At 40.3% G+C, this 23,181-nt stretch overlaps 1 protein-coding gene and 1 long non-coding RNA gene across 6 annotated transcripts in view; one reads left to right on the top strand and one right to left on the bottom strand.

Moving 5' to 3' along the window:
• kank3 (KN motif and ankyrin repeat domains 3) overlaps positions 1 to 23,181 on the bottom strand; it is a 45,585-nt gene that overhangs the window by 7,812 nt on the left and 14,592 nt on the right. Inside the window, exons 2-10 of one of the 5 annotated variants that reach the window (XM_088350064.1) lie at positions 17,125 to 17,190; positions 16,724 to 16,809; positions 14,184 to 15,932; positions 12,183 to 12,288; positions 10,775 to 11,011; positions 8,968 to 9,058; positions 6,672 to 6,891; positions 3,209 to 3,351; positions 132 to 332 (exon numbers count right to left, since the gene is read on the bottom strand). In XM_088350064.1, coding sequence (XP_088206190.1) covers positions 132 to 332; positions 3,209 to 3,351; positions 6,672 to 6,891; positions 8,968 to 9,058; positions 10,775 to 11,011; positions 12,183 to 12,288; positions 14,184 to 15,932; positions 16,724 to 16,760 — 2,784 coding nt within the window. In that variant the 5' untranslated portion in view covers positions 16,761 to 16,809; positions 17,125 to 17,190. Of the gene's footprint in view, positions 1 to 131; positions 333 to 3,208; positions 3,352 to 6,671; positions 6,892 to 8,967; positions 9,059 to 10,774; positions 11,012 to 12,182; positions 12,289 to 14,183; positions 15,933 to 16,723; positions 16,810 to 17,124; positions 17,198 to 23,181 lie in introns of all 5 variants that reach the window. The other 4 variants (XM_088350067.1, XM_088350066.1, XM_088350065.1 and 1 more) reach the window with 4 other exon arrangements.
• On the top strand, positions 14,404 to 16,933 carry LOC148355382 (uncharacterized). Its single transcript, XR_015852260.1, has 3 exons — positions 14,404 to 14,554; positions 15,832 to 15,982; positions 16,768 to 16,933. It is a non-coding gene; the product is annotated as an uncharacterized LOC148355382 (long non-coding RNA).

Genomic DNA, 23,181 nt, shown 5'->3' with positions numbered 1-23,181 from the left:
GACCAAGGTAGATAGATAGATATTTGCGTTTCTCTGAGTCATTTCATGGGCCGGACTATAAACTCTTCTGCGCCCGTGGACTAAGTCGGCGACTTTGAAAATATTTGTTGACGTCGGAAACGGTAACTGACATTATCAAGGACGGAGATGTCGCAAGCGGGCTGCTCCAAGAGGAGTTGGACGATCTCTGCGCGTCCGTGCTCGCTGGCGCACATGAGCGCCGTCGATCCTTCGTCGTCCTGCACGTTGACGTCGACGCCGCACTCCAAGAGCGCTTTCACCATCTCCTGACGGCCGTGACTCACCGCCAGCATCAGCGCCGTCTGACCCGCCTGCAAAAGGAAGGGATAAGACTCAAAATAAGGCCTTCTACCCCATTCCAGATTTTTGCACAAAGGCTGGAGTACAACAAGAGCAGGAGTTGTACTCCAAAAGGGCTGGGCTTACTACAGCTCACATGGTGGAATTGTCATGACAGTATATGTAAGTAAATAAAGTACTAATAACAAAATGTTTTTTTGGTGCCAACTTTGTAATACTACTACACTAATACAAACCAGAAAATGAAATTCAGTCCTTACAAACGGACCCAATATCAGTTTGCTGTACTTCTGAAAAGAAAAAAACATACTGCATTATAGTACTAAAGGAATACACTACAGTAACGATAATTGGAAATACAACAGAAATACTAAAATAAAAATACTACAAATATACAACTGCAAGAATACTCCAAAAATACAACAAAAACTTCTACAAAAGTACTACTACAGAAATGTTATTACACAAATAAGAAATCAACACTATTACCATTATCAATAATACTAAAAAAATACAACATACTACAAATCATTAAATATAAAACTGCAGAAAGACTACATAAATACAAAAAACAAAAACACTACTTCAGTAATACCACAAGTCCAACACACTGCAGTAACACTATCACGAAATACTACAAAAAAACACTAATACATAACATTTCTACAGAAAAAAACTCAAACTGAATATCAAATAAAATGCTTACAATTATTCAATCATGAGACTCCAAAGTGGTGCCCCCTAAGGACAGTTGAGGTTCCTGCTGACCGGTGTTGATTTTCTAGTGACATTAGTTTTTAAAGGTTGACAGTCTATTTAACCCCATTTCCAATAATTAACCTGGTAATAACAACATAGTATTGTTCCAAGTTATTTTAGAAATTTATCAAATTGTGTGCTCTTATTAGCTAAAGAAACCGCTCTTGAAAAAGGTTCGAGACCCCTGGTGTATATTATTCTTTGATTTGGAGCGTTTCAAAACAGATTAGATACTATCACTCTATTCAAAAACAAAAATAAATACAACACGTAGATGTTTGCATGTATATTCATATCTAAAAAAATTGGATCGGTCTTCAGGCCCCAGGCCAAATTGTGGAACCCAAATCAGCCCACAACTCCCACAGATTTCCCCACCCTGTACTAAAAAGTCAAAAGCTTTTAATTGCCTTCTTTCAAAATGCAACTTTTTGATCTCCCAAATGGAAAACTTTGTTGGGGTAGATAAAAATAGCCTGTAAATTTCCACTGCGTGCAATGTTTGGCACTCTTAAGAGAAACAACACGCATCAATAATTGGATTTAAAGAGCGAAGCACAAGGCTGCACAGTCTTGTGACTTGCAATCTCTTCTGATGGACTACGTTTCCCAGCGTGATTCAATCACTCGTGGGTAAGGCTGCCCACATTCCCACAATTGTTTCATGTATAACATAACGTTATACATTTGCCTCATCACTTCAATAGTGCCTTGTAAAAGTATTGATTTTGAGTATTGAGTCATTTCCGCGTGTGGACCACTGGTATAAGAGCTGCCGAGCCGGGCTGTAGAAATCATAACCGCTCAAGACACAGTCCCGTGAAGATAAAGATTTCAAGCTATGGCACCGAAGAAGAAGCCAATATGTTATTATTGTAATAGTTTTTCATTTTTATTTTATTATCTTGTTATGAAATGAAATGTCAAGAAATAAAAATGGATTAAGACGAGGTCACTACGGTGACGGGGATCCATGTTCACCCCTTGACGTCTCGAGCACAACTGATGTGTGCTCGGCAAATCGTGCTGTATATACGCAGAGAAAGGCGTTTGACCGTCACACGCGTTACACATGCTAATTCACGTGATAACACTGCGATACAGGCGCAGAACAAACGTGCTAGGACCGTGCTCCACCCGCGATTACCCGCTAAAATTTTGCGTCCTACCCGCGTGTAACCACGCTCTGGCTGCGGCCGTAGCACATAGTTCCGCGTCTGTACCGCGTCATTACCTCGTGTGTACCACGTGTGCCGCCCGCGGTTACCCGTGGTCTAAAGTTTTAAGCAGCGCAAAACTTTTTCGCACGGCCAACCGCGTGTGAATTTCTAACCGCGTGTAAAGCACGGCTGTATCTCGTCTGTATCGCGATCTCAAAGCGTCCGCTTTGTGGGCAGAAATTTCTGGCCGTGATTCAGCCTCGATACGCCCGTGAAAGGCTGTGTGACCATGCCCTAAAATACAAAAAAACATTACTGGCGAAATAAAGGGATGAAGAAAATGGAATATGAGTGAGATTGGAAATACTGCATTTAAAACTATGGTTAACTTTGTTGTTATTGTTGCCATTATATCATAACTTATTATAAATATTATTTTTATTATCATTGGTGCAGCAGTGATGTTTGGTAACTAGTGGCATTATGTCGTTGAGGGATGATATTACAACGATTAGTGTATAAAATATGTGATTATTGTAATTATTATAATTATTGATATGACCTATGTATTAAGTATAACCATGAGATTTTGTTATATTAGACACAAAAGGAGAAGAGGATTTGTAAAATGTTTTTAATAGGGAAGATAAAGGGGTAGGGAAAATAAGCGTCTGCTTCTGACTACCCTTTTTCGAACATATTATGTGACATTATTTTGTTGTTGACTCATTGTTTTTGTCCTGTTTTTATTTTAATGTTCGAAATAAAGTTTTCATTCATTTAAGGTCAGGGGTATTATGAACAATACTTTGAGTTGATTGGATTAGGTTTTCCAAGCCAAGTAATCCATTGGCCTCGCTTGTAAAGTTAGATTTATACTCCTAGATACTCCCATTCAGGTGGGACGTCACGATGTTCCCGAATCAAATTGATGTTTTGTGCACTGGATAAGGTTGTGTGTCACATGCCTGGCTGGCCTTGGCGTTGACATCTCCCTTGCTAAAGAGCTTCTTGACCACGGCCATGTCCTCGTCCTCCTTCACCGTGGACAAAGCGGCCAACATGATGGCCGTGTAACCCGCCTTGTTCTGCTGGTCAACGCGGCACATGCCTGCAACAAAGGGAAACATTGACACACGCAATCCGACTGTACATGTCAAATCCAAAAGGATGAAAATGTAAGGTAAATGTAACATTGTACTTTAAATTGAAAATACCGTTTTTGTGATTGTCTTTGATGCAATGAACCAGATACCAAAGATCAAGGGCAAAATACATCAAGTGTCCCACATAATGCCTACTTCAACTTTTGAGTAGGGCTCAAATTGTTAATACAGTTTAATCTTTTATTTTAGCCTACTGGTGTCAAACATGCGACACACAGGCAAGATCAGGCCTGCGAAACCACCCAGAGAAGCACAAGAGAAAAATGAGCTGCAGTTTGAAATATCTCCACTGATATTGACAAAGCCAGGTGTCACAAAGACAGTGGAGCTATATTACTTAGTTTTTCTTTCATGTTCTCCCCGTGCCTGCGTGGGATTCCCCCAGGAAGTCCGGTTTCCACATTCCAGGTTAATTGGCAGGTCCAAATTGTACCTAGGTGTGAATAAGCAGGTGAGTTGTCTGTGTGCCCTGCGACTGGCTGGCAACAGGTCGAGGGTGTCCCCTGCCCAGTGCCCGAAGATAGCTGGGATGGGCTCCAGCACCCCCGCGACCCTACTGAGGATAAGCGGTGCAGATCATAGATGTATATCTCCTTTATTTTTCTCTTTTTTTTTTTTTTTTTTTTTTTTTTACTATTTCTGTCCCTCTTCATTTTACCTTGTTTTTCTCTTTAACCCTCTCACTCTTATCCGCAAGTTTCTTTTGCACTTTCACTCATTCTCTACCTACTTTTGTTTTCTCCCTCAACTTCTCTGTTCTCTTTTTCCCTTCTCTCGCCCTCTCCCGTTCCCTCTTGTTTTCTGTGTCTTTTTTCCTCTCTCTTCTCACCTTTTGTTCTCTTTTGCTTTCTTTAACCTATTAGTCCAGCCCCCATGAGAATTTTTTCTACCCTGTGGCCCCCAAGCTAAAAATCAGTTTGATACACTGTTATCCATTTCCCCATTTATATCTAGTGAAGTTATTTGACAAAATTTGTTTCTAAAGCAAATTATATTTATATAAATATATATAAGACAAAACACCCACAAAAATTCCAAACCTTCTCCCCAGACAAAAGCTAATTATTCTTTTATTTAACAGCTTGATGTTTGATGATGGGATAAAATCTATGAAATAATAACTATGCCAGAGCCTGTGTCCCATAGCAATATAATTCCTGTAGAACACTTAAAATTTGTCACCCTCCGATATTAAATTATTTGCACACACTATAAAGTGGCCGTCTAGGACCAGTTTCCTCACCCGCACACTAGATAGCACTGGAGATGCAGTTAGAATACTTGGGCCTTGGCCAGAGTCGTCGAGAATCTACATCAGTTCCCCCTGACCTTTATTTAGACAAGCTTCCTTTGAAAACTCCTTGAAGGACAGCAAAAAACAAAATGTTCTTGTAAAGGAAAGTATTACAACAAGGACCATTTCAGAATTGGACTTTTTTTTTATCTTTTCATTAAAACATCTTTAACCTTTGTGTTATCATTTGAAGAAGCCTATTTTGTATACAGCTTCCATGGAAATGTGAAGGACAACAATTTCACTTTTTCCACTGTTGGGGAAAAACTAGGAAGTCATAACATTTATACAGTATAAAAATAAAATGAATAAGGGGATTTTTTTTTTAGGGTGGGGGTTAACACTGTGCCGTTGTGTAATAAAGGAGAGCTACAAAGCACAAAGAAGAATACAAACAATGGACCTTCAAAGTCACCAAAAAGCTCAATATTCCTTTTACAAGGTTTTCCTGCATACCCGTTTTAGCAAGATGGCCACCAATCATGTCAGCTACCTCTGGCTGAGCCTCATAGGTCAAATACAAATTTCTTTAATTTATTGAAATAATTATTTTTTTAACGAGTCCAATTTTTTTTTAGAAGGCGGAGGAGCTTAAAACACAATGTCACTTTGAGCCAGGGGTCTCAAACCCGCAGCACAGGGCCAATTGCAGTGAGCAGGATAATAGTTTGAGGCCTCCACTACAATATAAAAGTTTAAAGGAACAATGTTTATTATTGAGCACCTCCTAGTGGTACAAAACATAATTCATTAAAAGACGGCAAAAATACATGAACTTATAATGAATGAAATGCTTTTTTTGAATTATCAGATGTTAACTAAATAAATCTCGGCCTAACATGAGGCTCACCTGGAAGGGGCTGACATGATTGTCCACCATCTTGTTGCTAAAGCCTGGCGCATACCCAGCCCCACCCGCGTACCAAATTGAAGAAAAGCAAGCTATGTCCTAAGTAGATTAGAATTTGAGACCCCTGCTTTGAAGGGATTATAAAAGAAAAATATTTTATTTTTCAATTATACACAAAGTGTAGTGTTCATCCCCAAAATCATGCAGATATGTTGCAAAATACTCCACACACTGGAAGGCTCGAGAAATTTTGTCTCAAAGTTGTTCAATTCAGAATACATCCCCTTCAGCTGTTCCATTGCAGACGAAGTAAGAACACATGACGCGTCTCGTTGAAATAATACAACCCACATCCAAAACGGACAGCGATTGTAGTGAACAGCAATTTCATACAGCTTATTTCTGCTTGGAGATATTGTAACTTTGATTACCGTGTCACTAGGGGACTTGTGCCTGTTTTGTCAAAGTTACGTGCGTCGATCTCCAAGAGCTGCGCAAGTTAAGTTTTCCCGCTTCAGTTTAAGCGTTTGCTACTTTTTCTTTTCGTAGGTTGGCAATTGTTGCTTTTGAGTTTCTTTCTGCGCAACTTATATTGTCCAGATAACTCACCATTAGCGCAGGGGAGCTGCCGAAGGCTTCCGGTTCTGTTTGGGCAAGCCTGCTGTGACCGTTGTTAATTTTTTCCCGGCTTGGTTCATGTTTATTGGTTCCCTGGTAGTTTGGCTGCTTACTGCATGTTTTTGGTCTGCCAGCCTTACAATTTTCTGCCAATCGGTCCCGGTTAGCCCTCTTTAGCAGCTGGCCAGCCTGCCATGTCAATTTGGTTTATTTCCAGCTGGGTTCATTTTTTGTTGCATTGGCCATTTTTGTTGTTGGTTCCCAAACTGGCTGCTTACTAAATGTTTTTGGTCAGCCAGCGTCCCGTTTTTCCACATATTCCTATTAGCCCTCCTTAGCTCTTTGTGTGTAATTTATGTAATTGGAATATACAAATAAAATATATATAAATGATATGCAAAAACATAATATTTTCTCGCACTTAGTATTTTGGGGAATTTGGATATCCTTTTAAGGAATAAAATCAACAACCAACCACTAGGAAGAGTTGCAAGTTCACCAACCTGTGTCCAGCAGCAGATCCACCACACCAAAGTTAGAGTGCGACACGCTGTAGTGAAGGGCGCTGTTTCCATTGCCGTCAGTCATGTTGACTATGCGCTCCAGCAAAAGAGCAGAAACCTCAGAAAATGCCATAAGGTAGTCAGAGACCCTCGAAGGTTGAGCTGTTTTGGCGCTGGAAATGCGGAACCACTCCATTTGGACCATGTGGGTGCTGGCCAGCTGCAAGGTCAAAGATACAAAGATTGGAAAGAGAGCATATGTTCAGTTAAAATACTTGTTTTTGAATTCGTGTAAAATCTGGACTACAGAGTGCAGCTGATTAAAAGGCAGTATGCGCAAATTCGAGAACGAAACTAGTCTTTGTTTTTGTACAAGCCACACCGGATTTTAAGCTGCAGGCTTAAACAGATATAAGAATGAACTCACTCGCGTCCATTTCTTACATTTAAAAAAAAAAAGTTGGGAATTATCAAGTACAAAAAAGTAACCCATTGTGCTGCGATTAACAAATTTGTTTGAGGACTGTGTTCGCAGCAGTCAATACCAATTATATTGGCATTCACATATAAGCAGGAGTACAAAGTAAACATTCTAAAAAAAATTAAAAAGACAACTCAATATACTGTGTAGACTAAAATTCAGAAGCCTGTACAATCACAACAGCCTGCAGATGTGCAGAGCCATGTGACTGATTTTTATCTCTTCCATTCCATGCGCACATGACAAAGTACTAAAGGGGACCAAGTATTGCTCCTACTATTAAAAAAAATAAAAATAAAACAAATGCATGTATTCTTTCTAACAAGTAGTGTTGGACTGATTGAATATTCAATGTGGCAGCAGGTGACTGATTTTCAGATTTATTATTCCTATCGGGCAGAAAACCGACATCTTACAAAGCTGTTATCGGTTTGATAATAGTCAGCCTGATAATTATCGTGTACCCCTCCTTAGTAACGATATTTTATGTAGTAGTAGCAAGACTTGGTCTCCTATTGCAATGTCATGTGTGCAAAGGATGGGAGCGCTTAGGATCAGTAGCATGGTTCCGCAATGTGTTCAGGCTTTTGTGATTGTACGGGCTTCTGAATTTAAGGCAGTACATCGAGTTTTTTTTTTTTGAGAATGTTAAGGTTTGTATACCTTTTTCAAGGCCAAATTCGAGCCACTTTTTACGGACTTACAAAGACAATTTTCCAGTTTCAATTAAAAATATCTGGATTGAGTCATGGATTTTGCAGAGGAAGAAATGTGTCTAATTTACATGTGATTATAAAGACATGATTTTTAGATCTTGAGTAAATGTTAAAACATTTGTTTAGCGCATGTGTGGCAATTCTGAGGTCATGGGTTCAAATCCAGCTACCAGCCTTCCTGTGCGGAGTTTGCATGTTCTCCACGTGCTTGCATGGGTTTCCTCCAGGCACTCTGGTTACCTCCCACAATCCAAAAACATGCATGTCAGGTTAATTGGCCGGTAAAAAATGTCCCTAAGTGCGAATTAGCGAGTGAGTACTCTGTGTGCCCAGAGACTGGCTGGCAACCAGTTCAGCGTGTCCCCTGCCCACTGCGGATGAGCTCCAGCACCCCCGCGACCCATACTGGGGATAAGCGGCGCAGATAAGGGATGGATGTTTGACGGTAATATTTAGCTTACATTTTTCAGTTGCAGGAAGTTTTTCCCATTAGAATTTACCACTGGGAAACGCTACAGTCAATTTTTTGCATAGCCCGTAATGTCCATAATCCTTGCACTAATACTCATTTAATAATAATGCCTTGTTTAGGTGTAACATGCATCTGTCTTCTTGTGACCCGTAGGGGTTGATGAGGTTTCAGAGGACACTGCCGTAGAAATTAATGCCAGCTGCAGCTACATCACACGCTAAGAAGAAATGCAATGGTAAAGCGAACCCACCGGAGAGCAGTGTCTGCATCATTTTTAAGCAGGCCTGTTGAAAAAAAAACATGGCAACACTTTCAAGCATTTACAAGCACTTCACCCACGATTCGAGTACTTTTCAACCCTTTAAAACACAACATTAAAATTCAAACATTTTCAAGGATTTGAAGCACCCATAGAAACCCTATTTTTTGTCGCACTCCTGTCAATATATGAATGCTGATTTCATTAATATTGACTGCTGCTGACACACTCTGCGAGTGTCTTAATCGCAGGACCCCAAAACAAAAATAAGCAGTAGTGTTTAAAAAATATAGACAACTAGTAGCAGCTTGTAGTCCGGACAATATAATAAGTCCAGGATAAATGAAAAAAAACATGCAAGCACGCACCACTTCCTTACTCTTCAGTGTTTGGACGTCATCCTTGAGATGGTTTTTGAGAATGAGGCAAGCTTCATGCATTTTCGAGCTCAGCTCAAACCTGTCACCAGAAGGGGGTAGAGTAGCCAAAAATTATACTCAAGTAAATGTACAGATGCCCCCCTGCTTACGAAAAACGGTGGATACGAACATTTTTTCAAGATGTCGAAAAATATCCAGACATTTCTGAAGGTTAGATTTTGTAGTGTGTGCAGTTTTCCGAGGACAGGACATTACTATAGTGCTTCTTTCCGCTGCTACTGGAGTGTGGTGGCGCTTTGAGGGGTACCCAGCATCCACCCTGAAGAAGAAATCCGCTTCCTCTTCCTAGTTTGTGTGTAAACATTCTATACTGTATCTCCAGTGTGCTAAGAGCTGATATTTTTATTGTTTAATATCTTGTGCATCCAATAAATAATGTTGGTGTAAAGTTTAAAGAAGGAGAGAGCCATTTCATTTGAAACGCAAGTGGAATATGGAAGCTTGATGCGGTTGAGAAAATGGTTGGATCGCTTTTTTTCGGCCACTTTTTACCACGGAGGAGGAAGGCACCTTACTCTCGAAGCCCATTTTTTCAAAAGTAAGTTACACTTAACTTTATCTTTATAGAGCATATTATTTTATTGTACATTTATTTTTCAATACAAAACAATACAAGCTACTTATACAAGCCTTAAACATACAAAACATAGCACTGAAGCAACTTACGAACAAATTCAACTTACGAACGATCGTCCGGATCGTTTGTAAGTAGGGCAGCGCGTGTACGGTTACAAATAAAACATGACTTGAATTCATAACAAATATTTTGTTATTGCATTATTGATTATTATTACGGCAATTTTTTTTTAGCTTTTACAGCAAATCAATATCTGCTCTCAGTCACCTCGATACTAATAATCGGCATCGGCCCTAAAAACCCAACATTGTGGCTTTCATGTATTTGTTGAAATGCAAACTTTGTGGCGATGACATTACATCCTTTTGTTTTTGAGAGTAAGTGTCCCGGCTCCTAGGCTTTGTAGCGTATTATAAACTGACCGATAACGGATAACGGATAATGAATAACGAAGATAGATCAATAACCCTTAAAAACCCCAAAACCCCCTTTTGTTTTTGTGACATATTACAGGATTTTTGTTTTGTATGTATATATGGGCAGCACGGCGGTGCAGTGGTTAGCGCATGTGCGGCACAGTTCTAAGGTCTTGGGAACCTCCTGTGTGGATTCAAATCCAGCTACCGGACCTACTGTGCGGAGTTTGCATGTTCTCCCTGTGCTTGCGTGGGTTTCCTCCAGGCACTCCGGTTTCCTCCCACATTCCAAAGACATGCAATTCAGGTGGATTGGCCGGTCCAAATTGTCCCTAGGTGTGAATAGGCGAGCGAGTTTTCTGTCCCTGTGTGCCCTGCGATTGGCTGGCAAGCAGTTCAGGGTGTCCCCTGCCCACTGCCCGATGATTGTTGGGATGGGCTCCAGCACCCCCACGACCCTACTGAGGATAAGCGGTGCAGCTGATGAGATGAGAGATATATATATACATACATTTCCACGTAGCACCATAAGAGTACACATTTTTTCCCCACACAGCTACTCAAGTAGAAAGCATAGTGATATAAAAGTACTCCTAGACATACAAATTGTCCCAAAACTTAAGTAAATGTAATCCGTTACCACCCACCTCCGCCTGTCACCAAACATTTGTTGAACCGCACACAAAAAATGTCAAATAATTTACTAAGAGCGAGCAGAGAATCAAAACCGGGAGCTACAAACTTCTCTTTGACGGCATCAGACGAGTCCTTCTTGGTCGCTTGCAGAGTTTCCTCGTCCGTGTCGCTCTCGTCCAGGTTGATGTTTCTTTCCTCTTCCGACGTTTCCTCCCCCGGATCCGCTTCGTCTTCCTCCGTGCTGTCCAAGCATTCGCCGTCGCCGCTTTCTTCAGAGGAGCTTCCATCTTCCTCCTCGTCGTCATCATCATCTTCCTCCTCCTCACTGGATGTTGATTCGTATCTATTGAAAGAAAACATTGAAGTTGACTCTTGATTTCAATTTTTGCAGATTTTCTGGACATTCTACATACAAGCTGCTTGACACGCGCAAAATATGAGATATAAGATGTCTTTTGAGCAAACCTCTTGCCCAACATACGAGAGAAAATCTATATTACGAGATTTACCGGATGGTACCACTAGAGACTGCTCACCACTAGAATCAGTTTGTCCCAGTTTGCGCCACACAGACTTGATTCCGCGCTGATGGTGCGTTTTTTTTTTTTGGGTTAATCACATTGCATCTCAGGACCCAAGCCACCAGGTACGCATTACCTTCCTCGCTCATTATCTTATTACTGTATTTTTATTTTCAATTACTATTTAAATGTGTATTTAGTGACCGGGATGATGTGTTCTTTATCTACCAGGGGTGTCAAACTCAATCTTACCCGGGGGCCACACGATAAAACAAACATTCTCTCGGGGGCCGGACTAGTCGATTTAGAAGAAAAGAGAAAGAAATAAGAGGGAGAGATAGTGTGACAAGGAACAAAAGAAAGGGAAAATGAGAGAGAAAGAGACGAGAGAAAATAAAGAGACAAAAAGCGAAATAGTAAGGGGGAGAAAAAGAAAGAAACCCAAAGGGAAATTGAAAGGGAGAAGGGGAAAGCAGGAGGGAAAGAAAAGGAAAAGGAAGAGAGCAAAAGAAAGTAAAAAGACACAGAGCTAAAGAGACAAAGAAGAACAAAGAGAAAAGGAGAGAGTGAAAGAGAGATAGAGAGAAAAGAGGAGGAAGAGAGAGAGGGATGGACAGAAATACAGCATCTTTTGTGAGTGGCACCTGGCTTTGGCAACATCAAGTGGACATATTTCAACCTGCAGCTCGTTTTTCTCTTGCGCTCCCCTCAGCGTCGTCTCATGGGCCGGATTCAATCCCTTAGCTGGCCTAATCCGCCCCGCCCGTTTGACACCCCTGCCTTAGACTCTTTCGGGAGACTGGGAAAGGATTGATTGATTTCAGTTATTCTACATAAGAAAAAGTATGAGAAATTCTAGATGTGAACACAATCTAGGAACAAATTCATCTTGTATGTAGAGGTGCCACTCTAACGTAGGAAGTACATTGAATTGATGCAATATGATCAGATATGGTCAAGAAATGATTTCATGCGTTACACAGGATGACGCACCCTCCGTTGAGAATGCCAACGAACTGCAAGCTCTTTTTCCCCGTTCGATTTTCAACTGCACCGTCACCGTCTTTCCTCTTCATGATTGATTTCAGAATACCAGTTTCTATTGAGGATCAAATATCAAAGCATTGTTACAATACAATAATATCACATTAAAAGGAATGCTGTGTGATATTTAACCAATAGATGTCGCTGCATTGTATAGTGGAATCAAAAACTAGTGATAGAAAGCACAAGGAAGAATATCAACTACTCAAGTGACTAAAGTGCACCATTTTATCCTCATTTTCTTGGTGCCCATAGCAGCAAGATGGCCAACAATAAAAAAAGTGCAAACAAAGTATTCAAAAAGAATGCATGAACTAAGTTTTTAAACCATTAGGAGGCCCTTAATACACGTTGTCCCTATAATTTTTGTATATTTGATCGTTTAGAGCAGGGGTCAGGAACCTTTTTGACCCAAAGAGCCATAAAAGCAAAAACGGTTTTAAAAATAAATTGAGAGAGCCACCTCATATATTTTCAGACAAAATTGAAAAAACTGCCTAACACACTCTCTAGACAAAAGCTAATTCTTTAGCACATTTTATTTCACTGTGTGTCATTTGATGATTTAATCAAATGGATGAAATGATAATAATGCCAAATCCATCCATTATCTGCACCGCTTATCCTCAGTAGGGTCACGGGGGTGCTGGAGCCTATCCTAACCATCTTCGGGCAGTGGGCAGGGGACACCCTGAACTGGTTCAATACCAAATCCTGTGTCCCAAATCAATATAAATATGCCATTTACAATTTGTCTTCCAGCTTCAGTTAAGAGTATTGAGGCAAAACTCCTCTTTTCCTCCTACCTCATGTGTTCGATGGCCCAAACAGCTTTGCTAAAAGCAGATGGGCGCCTTGGAAAAAAAATATATATATCTTTGAACTCTATTGGGCATTTGTTAACACATACTTGGAGAAAATACTTTTTATGGACAGCTCAACCGATACACACTAACTTTAAAATCACAGATCATTTTTGGTAGGATATTTTTAGGCAAGTACATGACGAAAATCTAAGAGTGTACGCAGACATTAGGTTAAAATAGAATATAAATCACCAGGATAATGTTATATTTAGCAGAGCTGCCGAAATATTAAAAATAATTTCTAAATGGATAAAGGTAGTTTTCAGATTTTTGGTTGAAACATTCAAGAGAGACATTTTGAAATCAAAAGTGTCTGTTTGGACATAAAGAAATTGCACATCAAACCGGCTGTTTTAGCAACTCTCCAGCAGATAGCAAGAATCAACATCGACAATACGAAAATCAGCTTTGCTGGATCTTTCTTTCGATTTTTGTAGATTTGATAAAAAATGTGTATTTTGTGATTTGCTATAAACCGGCGTAGAACACGACGCAAGATTCGTAGTTTTTGGTAGCACTGTTTTGTGTTTAGCTTGACAGTACAGTATTAAAAATATCAATGTGGTATCAATATTAAAATTACAGCCCCAGATGGTTCTTTGGAGATACTAAAAACAAAATCGTATTTCCTGTATGTAAAGCAATTCATTTTGTTTTAAATAGCATATATATTTAATATGACACAAATACAAACATATAGCTACCATACAAGTTCAAATAAATAAATGTCGTCCATTTCAGTCTTAGCAAGTCTTTGCTGATGAGCTGTTTTTACAATTTTGTTTGCCACCATTCTCAGAAATACGAAAACTGCAAAAAGGACTACTTGGTCTCTGCCAACATCGTATTCCGTCCCCACTTGCAGGTCGAGCAAAAGAAAAAAGTTTATGCAAGGCGATTAACTTCAATGAGCACATCGTGAAATCGGTTAATGAGGCTCCCTTTGACAAAAAAAGATTGCTTTGATGCTGGCTTTCGCTACGCAACTGCAGCCATTTTTTTGGACCGGAAGGGTGGATAAGATAGACAACTAGAATTGTAAAACTTAAGGTCCAATTCAGACTAGAGAAGTGAACTACAATACCTGTCTTGTTTGTTGGTGTTATCTTCTCTTCGTTTTCTTCTCGCTCTACAGACATACCAACTTCCTCTTCTGGAAAGATCTTGTAATCGTTTATGGTCAGCTGCCTCTTCTTCAACACGGTAACTTTCTGCTCTTCAGTCTTGTTCCCAATCACGTTATCATACTGACAACCTACTGATACTTTTTCTTCTGATGTAGTTTTTGCATCGGTTTGGCTACCTTGTTCGATCAGTTCTGTTGCAAAGCTGGTCCCGACGCAAACATTCACAACGCTTGGGCAGCAAAGAACAGCGACATCCTGTAGGAGAGTCAACGTAGTCTCAGTCTGGGCATCCGTGTCATCTGGTTTCACAAGGACTCCTTTCTCAAGGGTGACTTTAACCGCCGTTTCCTCGATCTGCGATCGAAGGGTTCCCAAATCCTTGTCTGCCAGGCTCAGCTGGCTCTTTAGATTTGTAATGGACTCCTGCTGGAATTTAATAGTGTCCTGTAAGGTGTCCATTTCAAGTTGGGCCTCAGTCCTCAGCCCAAGCAGTGACTCCATAACCCAGACTTCCGCCTCTGCCGTCTCTGCTGACGTTTGCATCCCTGCTTCCCGAAACACACGCTTTTCAGTTTCTACGCCCTTCTCACAAACAAGGATCTCGGTTACCTCGGAGGCATCCTTTACGCCTTGGCTATAATAAAAAACGACCGAGTCCATCGGCTGATCTTCTCCCACAGCCACCGATTTCATGTCGACAGACAACCTTCCATGCACCTTTGTCACAACTTTTGAGGGTTCTGCTGCGCATTCATCTTTGGTCTCAAACATCTCAGCAAGCTTTTTCAGTTCATCCGATTTGCCTTTTCGACCAGGTGAGGCCGAACAATTCAACAGGCTATTACAGTCGGGTTCAGAAATCTCTGTGGTCTGGGTAGATGATGTGACCGACAGGTTCTGTGGCAGCGAGACAACCTCCATGGCTGCTTTCTGTTCCTCGAGTGCTAGTAATAACTTGCCTTTCTCAGCACGGAGCTCAGCCACCTCTTTTTCTAGAGCCGGAACACCTTTTACTCGTTCCTCCATCTCCTTCAGTTGTTTCAAGGCTGTGGCCATCTGCTCTCTAACAGTCTGCAACTGGCTGGGGGGCACCGGAGTCGCTGCCGTGCCGGTTGCAGGGGTGTTGAGTCCAGAGGTTTGGGGACTGGGTTTGGTCCAGCTGCTCTGCTGAGGCTGACTTGATACAGATGTGGACAGCTGCTTGGGAGGGTCCGCGAGCTGAAATCGGCCATCATTGTGATGACTCTGCTCCTGCTGAAGTCTCCGGCTCGTTTCCAGGAGAGTTCGCTCAACCCTTGGGTTGCGTTGGGGTGGTGGGGGAGGCATCTTGGCACCAGCAGAGAGTGGGGGGACACTTAGGAGGGTCACAGGGGATAGAGAAAAGGCTTCACAGGGCGCAGAGCCAAGACGGTTTCTTGGCGGTGGCAGTGGTGGCACCCTGCCATCCTCACTAGTAGGGGAGGATAGAGACTCTGTGGATGTCCAACCACTTTTGCGTCCCCCCACACATCTATGAGAGGCTTTGAGCCCCCGTCCAGAACGACGGGCAACTGCAGCTGTCCTGCGGATGTTATGGCCACTTTCTATCTCTTCCACATATTTCAGGAAGTCCAGATCAAGCTGGAAACCATATGGCGTTTGGACTGAGTAAGATGCCGGCTGGTCAAGTTGGTCTTGACTGGAGTAAAGAAAGGGGGAAGCCAAATCTGGAAGGAAGATGGGACATGGAGTAGAACTACATGTTAAACTTCAGGAGGTACATTTATTTTGCTTGCTAGCTTATCTTCTTACCACCTAAATGTTATGAAAATTGCTTACTGTACATGCTCTCATACAAGCCGGATTTGGAACTATAAAATACAATATTAAACAGACAGACAGACAGGCAGAGCCACTCAAGTCAGGCTGTCGGTTTAGCTCCACCGAGTTCAAACCTCGTAAATCAGACTATCTTGGCGACCTAAGTGCTTCGCCCGGCTTCTGCATCAAAGTCTTCATCTTGTGTCCATAATGGCCCACAGTTGTGCCGTGTCCTCATGATAACCCCCTCGCTAGATATGTTCTTCCCAGTTAATCGGCGCCGTCCTGATTGTGTGATAGGGACCACATCTCATGTTATTGTGATTTAGTGCGTTTTATTGTCTTTTTACTGATAATAAGGGGTCCCAAGAAAATTAGTGATGAGGGAAAGTGGAAGATCAAGACAATGAAGATAGTGTCTAAGGATATGATTGCTAAATACGTAAACCACATACAAGTGTCAGTCTTTTGGGTATGTGTTTCTTTTAGTATGTGGCTATTCTAAAGCACTTTTAGAGGGTTGGCTTAAATATGTAGGCTTGTATGAGAGTATATACTGCATTTCATTTGGATGACTACAAGTTGTTAACTTCTGTTTACAATTGCATTTCAAGGCCAACCGATATCTTTTGAACTTGAAAAATTGGCCTTGATGGCCAGGGTGTGAATTTTTTTCCCCAAATACTGATTAACTTACCAGGCAGCTTTGGGTTAACTTGCACCGACTGAGTCATCTTTCAGGTGGAGGACCTTTCAGCGCATACAGTCTCAAACAACACCTGGCTAAGCAAACAAAGAGCGTCATGAGTGCATTTGTCATCAGTGACAGGAAGAAAAGCTGATGTCATGTCCAAACCACTCCCTTACTAACTTTTGATTTATAGACAACATTTTGCCCCAGGCATACCTGCTCTCTTCCTACTTAAAGTAAATTTTAGAATGTATGCATGTCATCAGCATAAGAATTAAAATTTATTATCAATGGTATTGTACACCGGACTGGCATTTCATTAAAAGTATCGATGCATGCAGTAGCTAGTGATGGGCCTGGCTGTCACTTGGTAAATGTAAGTTGATGACTGATGCATGACAACTTACCTAACTCAAGCACAATGTAGAATTCATGCAGCTGTAGTCTCGACTGGTCGGTCCCCCTCTTCTCTGCTGAACCCTGCACAAGGAGGAAAGGGCAAGTCTGATTTAGCATGTTAAAAACTGTATTATGACTAGGCAGCTAAGCTTTTGAATTTGATGCATGTGAAAGTTAGTGGGAACATTTTAAAACTAGGACTACAATTGGACATTGTCATCCAGAAACATCCACATCGCACGCAGATGTGTTTCCGAGCAGCCACAGGCACATTCCTCCAACCTGCTGTTGAAACACGCCAGTCGTCCTTTTATCGGACTCTCCACTGATAACACTCATTCGCACGTGTGTGTGTACACAGGTTATGCTATCGAGGTAAAGGCACAAGACACTCGAAAAGGTTTAAACGGCATATTGATGGATGCCGGTTTCATTCGTTTAAAGAAAAAATAAATCCCCAGCAGGTCGCGAAAACAATAAAATGCGTCGTCAGTTCTGAGGCATCTGCTCAGGATCGTCTTATCAGCTACTGACCGTTTCTACTTCGCGTGTTGGTCTGTTTCTTGTCTCGGCACAAGTCACAAGACAAGCGCTGTTCAAGGCCGAACCCTACCTACAAAATACAACTGAATACAGTTATAGCAGCGCCGTCTCAAGAACCCTGAATTTCTCCTTAAAAAGATATTTTTCCTACCATATATAATCCCGTCCAGGGCGAAGTTACAACAATAAAATAAAATACTGAAATCAGGGGGTAACCTTATATGCTAGTACTTTGTTGTGTGTCATCAGTAGCAAATGGTCAGCACTGCATGGGGAGACGGGCGTGCATTGCTTATACCAGGGATGTCAAACTCAATTGCACAAGGGGCCTAAATTTAAAACGCACTTAAGGTCGCGTGCCAACCAGGATAAAAATCTATTTAACACACTTAAACTTAATGTTTTTGGAACATAAATATGAATAAAAACAGACAAGAATATTAAATTTAAACCTTAAATCACTTACAGTATTTATTATTTTGCTCTAAATAAAAATATCTTGTTAAATTATAAAACTTAGAACTTAAACAACTTAACATTAAAATAACATTTAAATTCCTTTGCTCCTATGTATATATTAAAAAAACCTTAAATATCCCGAAATATTTTGCTCTCCTTAATATATCTTCTGTCAAAAGTAGAAATATGAAAGTACTACAAAACCTGTAAATATACAAAAAATATGTACTTTTCAGAAATAACAATTCTAATCATTCCGTTTTCTTTGCTCTTATGACGCTGATTTGATCATTTGCTCTGATCGCAGCCGGACAGATTTTGCTCAGGTAAAAAAACGTCTGCTGGAGTGTCAGATTCTTCTTTAACTTTTCTGCTTTCGGTTTCTTCTGCTCTGCATCCAGGTCTTTAAGCTTATCCTTATGTTTATGTCTCAAAGTGTGACTTATACACTGACAAACCAATGGTAGATAAATGGGGCAAATGTCAGCACAAAATATTTGGTAAAAGTGTGTGTTCTTGAAATTATTTTTGCAATACACATGGAGATAAGAAAATAACAGTCTTGAACAGAATCCCAAAATTATCGTTGAGTGGTTTGAAGCTGGAATGTCTCGGCTAGGTCTTCATATGCAAGCTCTTAAGATTGCACAAGCCAAGAAACATGAAGGGTTCACCGATTCCACAGGTTGGTAAACAAGTTTTCTTCCATTTCTTTTATTATTTAGGTATTTTTAAGCAGTTAAAGGTGATCGGCTTCCATGTAAATATGTAACCAGGGAATTATTTTCAGAGTGACATTACTTTTTGGTGTAATTTGAGGTGTAACTGAATTACTTTTTAAATTAAGTAACATGAACTGGTAACCATTTCAGTAACTTACTCAACTGTTCCTGACACATGAAATGAATTTGAGCACTATTATTGGCTGCTTTTGCGATGTTAAATCATTTTCACTCCCACTGGTCAGAAATTGTTATGACATAAATTACAAAATGGAAATCAATTTCTCCGCTAAATGGGGTTGTATTTAACAGGGGGTGTGCAGAATTTTTATATGACCTTTACTTTTACCTTGTTAATAATACCCTTTTACATTCATCATCTGCTTTAAAAACACAAAAACTTCACTCATCCAGTCACTGTCTTTACTCCTCACATGCACACAAACACTCCTGTATGATTGTAATGGAGGTGGCAAATTACAGAGTACAGTACATGGCCAAAGCTGCATTCTTTTTTTTTGACACCATGAGTGTTGAGCAGCTTAAAGCTTCACACACACAATTTTTAAAATAAGACACAACAAAGTCAGTGGAACACACACACACCTCATAGCCCTTCCACCCCAAAAAGATTTACCTCATAGAATTGTTAAATCATTTTTCAATTAAAGTATCTACAGTGCCCCCCCCTACATACGCAATAAATTTGTTCAAAAATCCAGCTATGATCTAGAATTTCTTGTATCCCGAACCAATTTTCCCTATAAGAGATAACTGCAAACAAATTAATCTGTTCCCTAGCCTTCCCAAATCATCCAAGACCACCCTTAAAAAAGGTATAACATTTTCTTGATCACCAAGAACACATTCAAATACTAATTGAGGCGTATGCGTAGTGGTGGTGTAGTGAATTAGAGGTGCACGTGTATTTACTTAGGCCAATTTTTAGACATTTAGAAAGAGTTGTAAATGTTTGACTTCTCTTTCCAGAAGTCAATCAATGATAGTGCACACTTGCGCGTAATAATGGTGCGTGAAAATGAATCAAGAGTGCCATTACGCATATTTATTTAGACGTCTAATTTGAATACACAGTATTTATCTGTGTAATGTTCTAATTAGCAAACCAATGTGTCAAAGATTATTTGATTTGATTACTCCTGGCCAAAATATCAACATACAAACATAAGCATAAAGCTTTTTTTTTTTTTTTTTCAAAAACAGGCCCTCATAGGTTGTCACAAAATAAGGACCGTGAAAAAAAATCTTGGAATTAGCCGAGAGTGGTTTTAATCAAAAACGTCAGAGGCCAAGGGTCACATTGGAAATCATCTGACCAATGTTTATATTCAAATAAGAATTATGGAGCGAAACAAACAGATTACAACAAGGATTGTCACAGGATGCAGGAATGCTTTTAGGCAGATTTTTCTATATGTCGGCATTATTGTGTGTTTTGGAGTAAATGTTTTAAACTGATTTACTGGACAGTCCTGTAAGTATTGAGACCATGGTTGCAGAGAATTATCTCGTTTGTTGACAACCAGTGGACATTATTGGTGAGCTATACTAGCTTAATAGTTTAAGTATTTTGGTTAAGACTGATCGTAATGAGTAAATTTTGAAGTGGTCATCATATCTTGCATCACAAAAAATTAAACTTTCCAATGATATGTGGCATGACGTGTTTCAGTGACAGGTGACATCGTCAAGACACAACTTTGTTTATCAACAGTCTGACGGCGGGCCAGTGGAACGTTAAGGGGTTAACTTGGATTTTCTCACGTATGTCGTGCAAGCTTTTTTACTCAAAAATACATTTTGTTTCTTGTTTTCTCGTCAAAGTAGCTTAAATGTAGAGGTGCCACACAAATGTCTAAACGCCCAAATGCTTTGGAAGCCGATTTAGCAAAGACACAAAATGCAAAACCAAAACCACTGCAACCTCATGTTGCCCTTTTGTACTTGCACCTTCTGAATTATCTAAATGGATGACTTGTAGCTTATCAACTAAAACCAATTTTTTTTTAGCTCTGTATCTGCTTACATCTGTGTCACAGTTGCAATGATCTGCTGCTGCCCTGTGCCAATAAATGGCCTACTATAGGGCCAATAAAATCAATGCAGGTCTAGGTAGGAACATGTGACAGGCAGTGCAGTCAGATGGCCTCACAGTGTTGGAATCAGAAAAAGAGGATAAGTAAGATCATCCAAAATTTTCACTGAAGAGGAAATGTAGCGCTTTGGGTCTCAGGATCATGTTTTGAAACAATGACCTCATTTCCCCGAGCCGCCCCTTTTCCCAAAAGAATTCCGGGCTTAAGAGCGACCCTGGTGAGAGGCGGAGGCACTGGAGATATTTTACCACATGACTGTTTTACATTTTAAAAAAAAGGTGTGTATATTCCATCTGCACGTGAAAGTTAGTGGGAAAATACTTTAATCTTGAAACAGTTTTACAAACTATCATGGAATTGTTTTAAAGTTTAAGTCTTCAAACGTGTAAATTGACAACATATGTGGTTTCCTGAAGGGAAGGCCACTAATAAAGCCCTCTCTGACACTTCTAGCCAGCCTTCTATGCCCCTGCAGGAGACCTTCTATTGTCTCCTAGTTGGAAACAGGGTGGAAGTGGAGGAGTGTTTGTGAAGAGGAGGAGGAGAGGGCAGAAAGCACATCAAGCCATCCTGAAATCTGCTTCCTGAAAGCAGCAGGAAAGCAGACAAGCATGAACAAATAGCCAGCATGATCACATTGCTAACAATCATGGGGTTGCATAAAATGTTATATATATTGCTGACCGCTCGCACGTGGTGGGCCTATTTTTTGAAATTATCCACCCATCATTGTTCTTGCGTTTATACAGACTTTTGTAACTTAGATTTTGTTATAAAAGACAGGCAAGGAGAGGTCCTTAGCATAAACCACCCTCCCCCTCTGCACTGTCGGACCAAGACAACCGGACAAGCGGCGGGGTCTAGGCGGCAAAATCAAGTCTCCCCCACCAGAGTCCTGACAAATACATTTCTTTTCAAGAGCAGGCTCAGGGTCGGTTTGTTTCCGAACGACACCTTTCTACTTCAGTACGGAGCCGTAGGCCTAGTTGTAAAATCACATATGTTCCATGCACAGTAAACACAAATCGTCTGTTCCTTTTCATAGTACCAGGATACATTTTAAGACGACAAGAAGCTACTTCCTGCCTCCCGGCCTTTTGCTCGCGTATTCCTGTGTGCGGACTTCCGCCACAGTCAGGTTGACTTGAAACATTGCCTGTGGCCCTCCCTTTTCCTTCCAGATTGTCCAGCAAAGCACAATGAAGAACATTGTGGTTCCACAACGAAGCTTTATGCCTCTTTGGTGGCGATTCGCTCTTCGTGTTTTGTAAGGCGTCGTTGTTTTTCCCTCCAAGTAGAAGGCCGGTTCATTTTCATTTTCTCACAAGCGCGTCCAGGTTCATAAGGTCGCGCGGTCAATCTTATCAAGTTGACCAGTGTTTGGTGAGAGCGTTTGAGAACCAGCTACAGACTAATGACATAAGCGCCATTATCCTTTGGGTTTTTTAGCATGTGGGTTACAAATGACTGTGTCTCACTGAAGTGAGAACACACCACATCTCTGCATATGGGAAATGTATTTAATAGAACCATAGTATTATGTTGATAGGGTTATCTAGAATGTCGAAAAATGTAAAATTTGTCACTTGCGACGCTTTAATTTATGGAAAAAAAACACCAAAATACTATTAACCTACTAAATGTTATTGCACGAATTTGTATTGCACTACAGCTATGATGCACTTTCTATTGCACTATTTGTACGTCTTACTAACAAGTTAGGCAAGTGTCCAAACACTACATTGTAAATATTTTGGCCCTGACATTCTTTTTATCTTATTTTTCTCTCTTGAGTCTTAAATTTGTGTTTATCCTGAGTGCCAATTTTAATCCCATTCCAAACAATGTTCTCAATGCCTATTCTGACAATTCTATTTCAATTCTATTCGATAGTTGTACCTCGGGAAAAGTGTGGACATTCCATGCTCAAAATACCTAGAGTGTTAGTCCTAACCCCAAGGGTTAATTAATACTCAATGACATAGCCAGTTTACACGCTTGGATTTTTAATTGTTTTATTTTGTAGAATATTTCGTTGTTACGAGTGTTTTTTTCCTATCTGTCCGAAACTGCAATATTTGAATAAAGAGGACATTACAAATTAGTTTTAAAAAATCGGATTCATCGTTTAATCCATAAAAATAAAAATCTACGGATTTGTCGCTTATTAAAAAAAAAATCCTAAATTGCAGCCCTAGTCAAATTAATTTTAAATTAATCTTGC

This window comes from Urocampus carinirostris, chromosome 12 (genome assembly GCF_059441175.1).
Source record: "Urocampus carinirostris isolate Australia breed hairy pipefish chromosome 12, RoL_Ucar_1.0, whole genome shotgun sequence".
Taxonomy (NCBI): domain Eukaryota; kingdom Metazoa; phylum Chordata; class Actinopteri; order Syngnathiformes; family Syngnathidae; genus Urocampus; species Urocampus carinirostris.
Note: the sequence above shows the minus strand (reverse complement) of the source record. Positions and strands in the feature narration are given on the sequence as shown.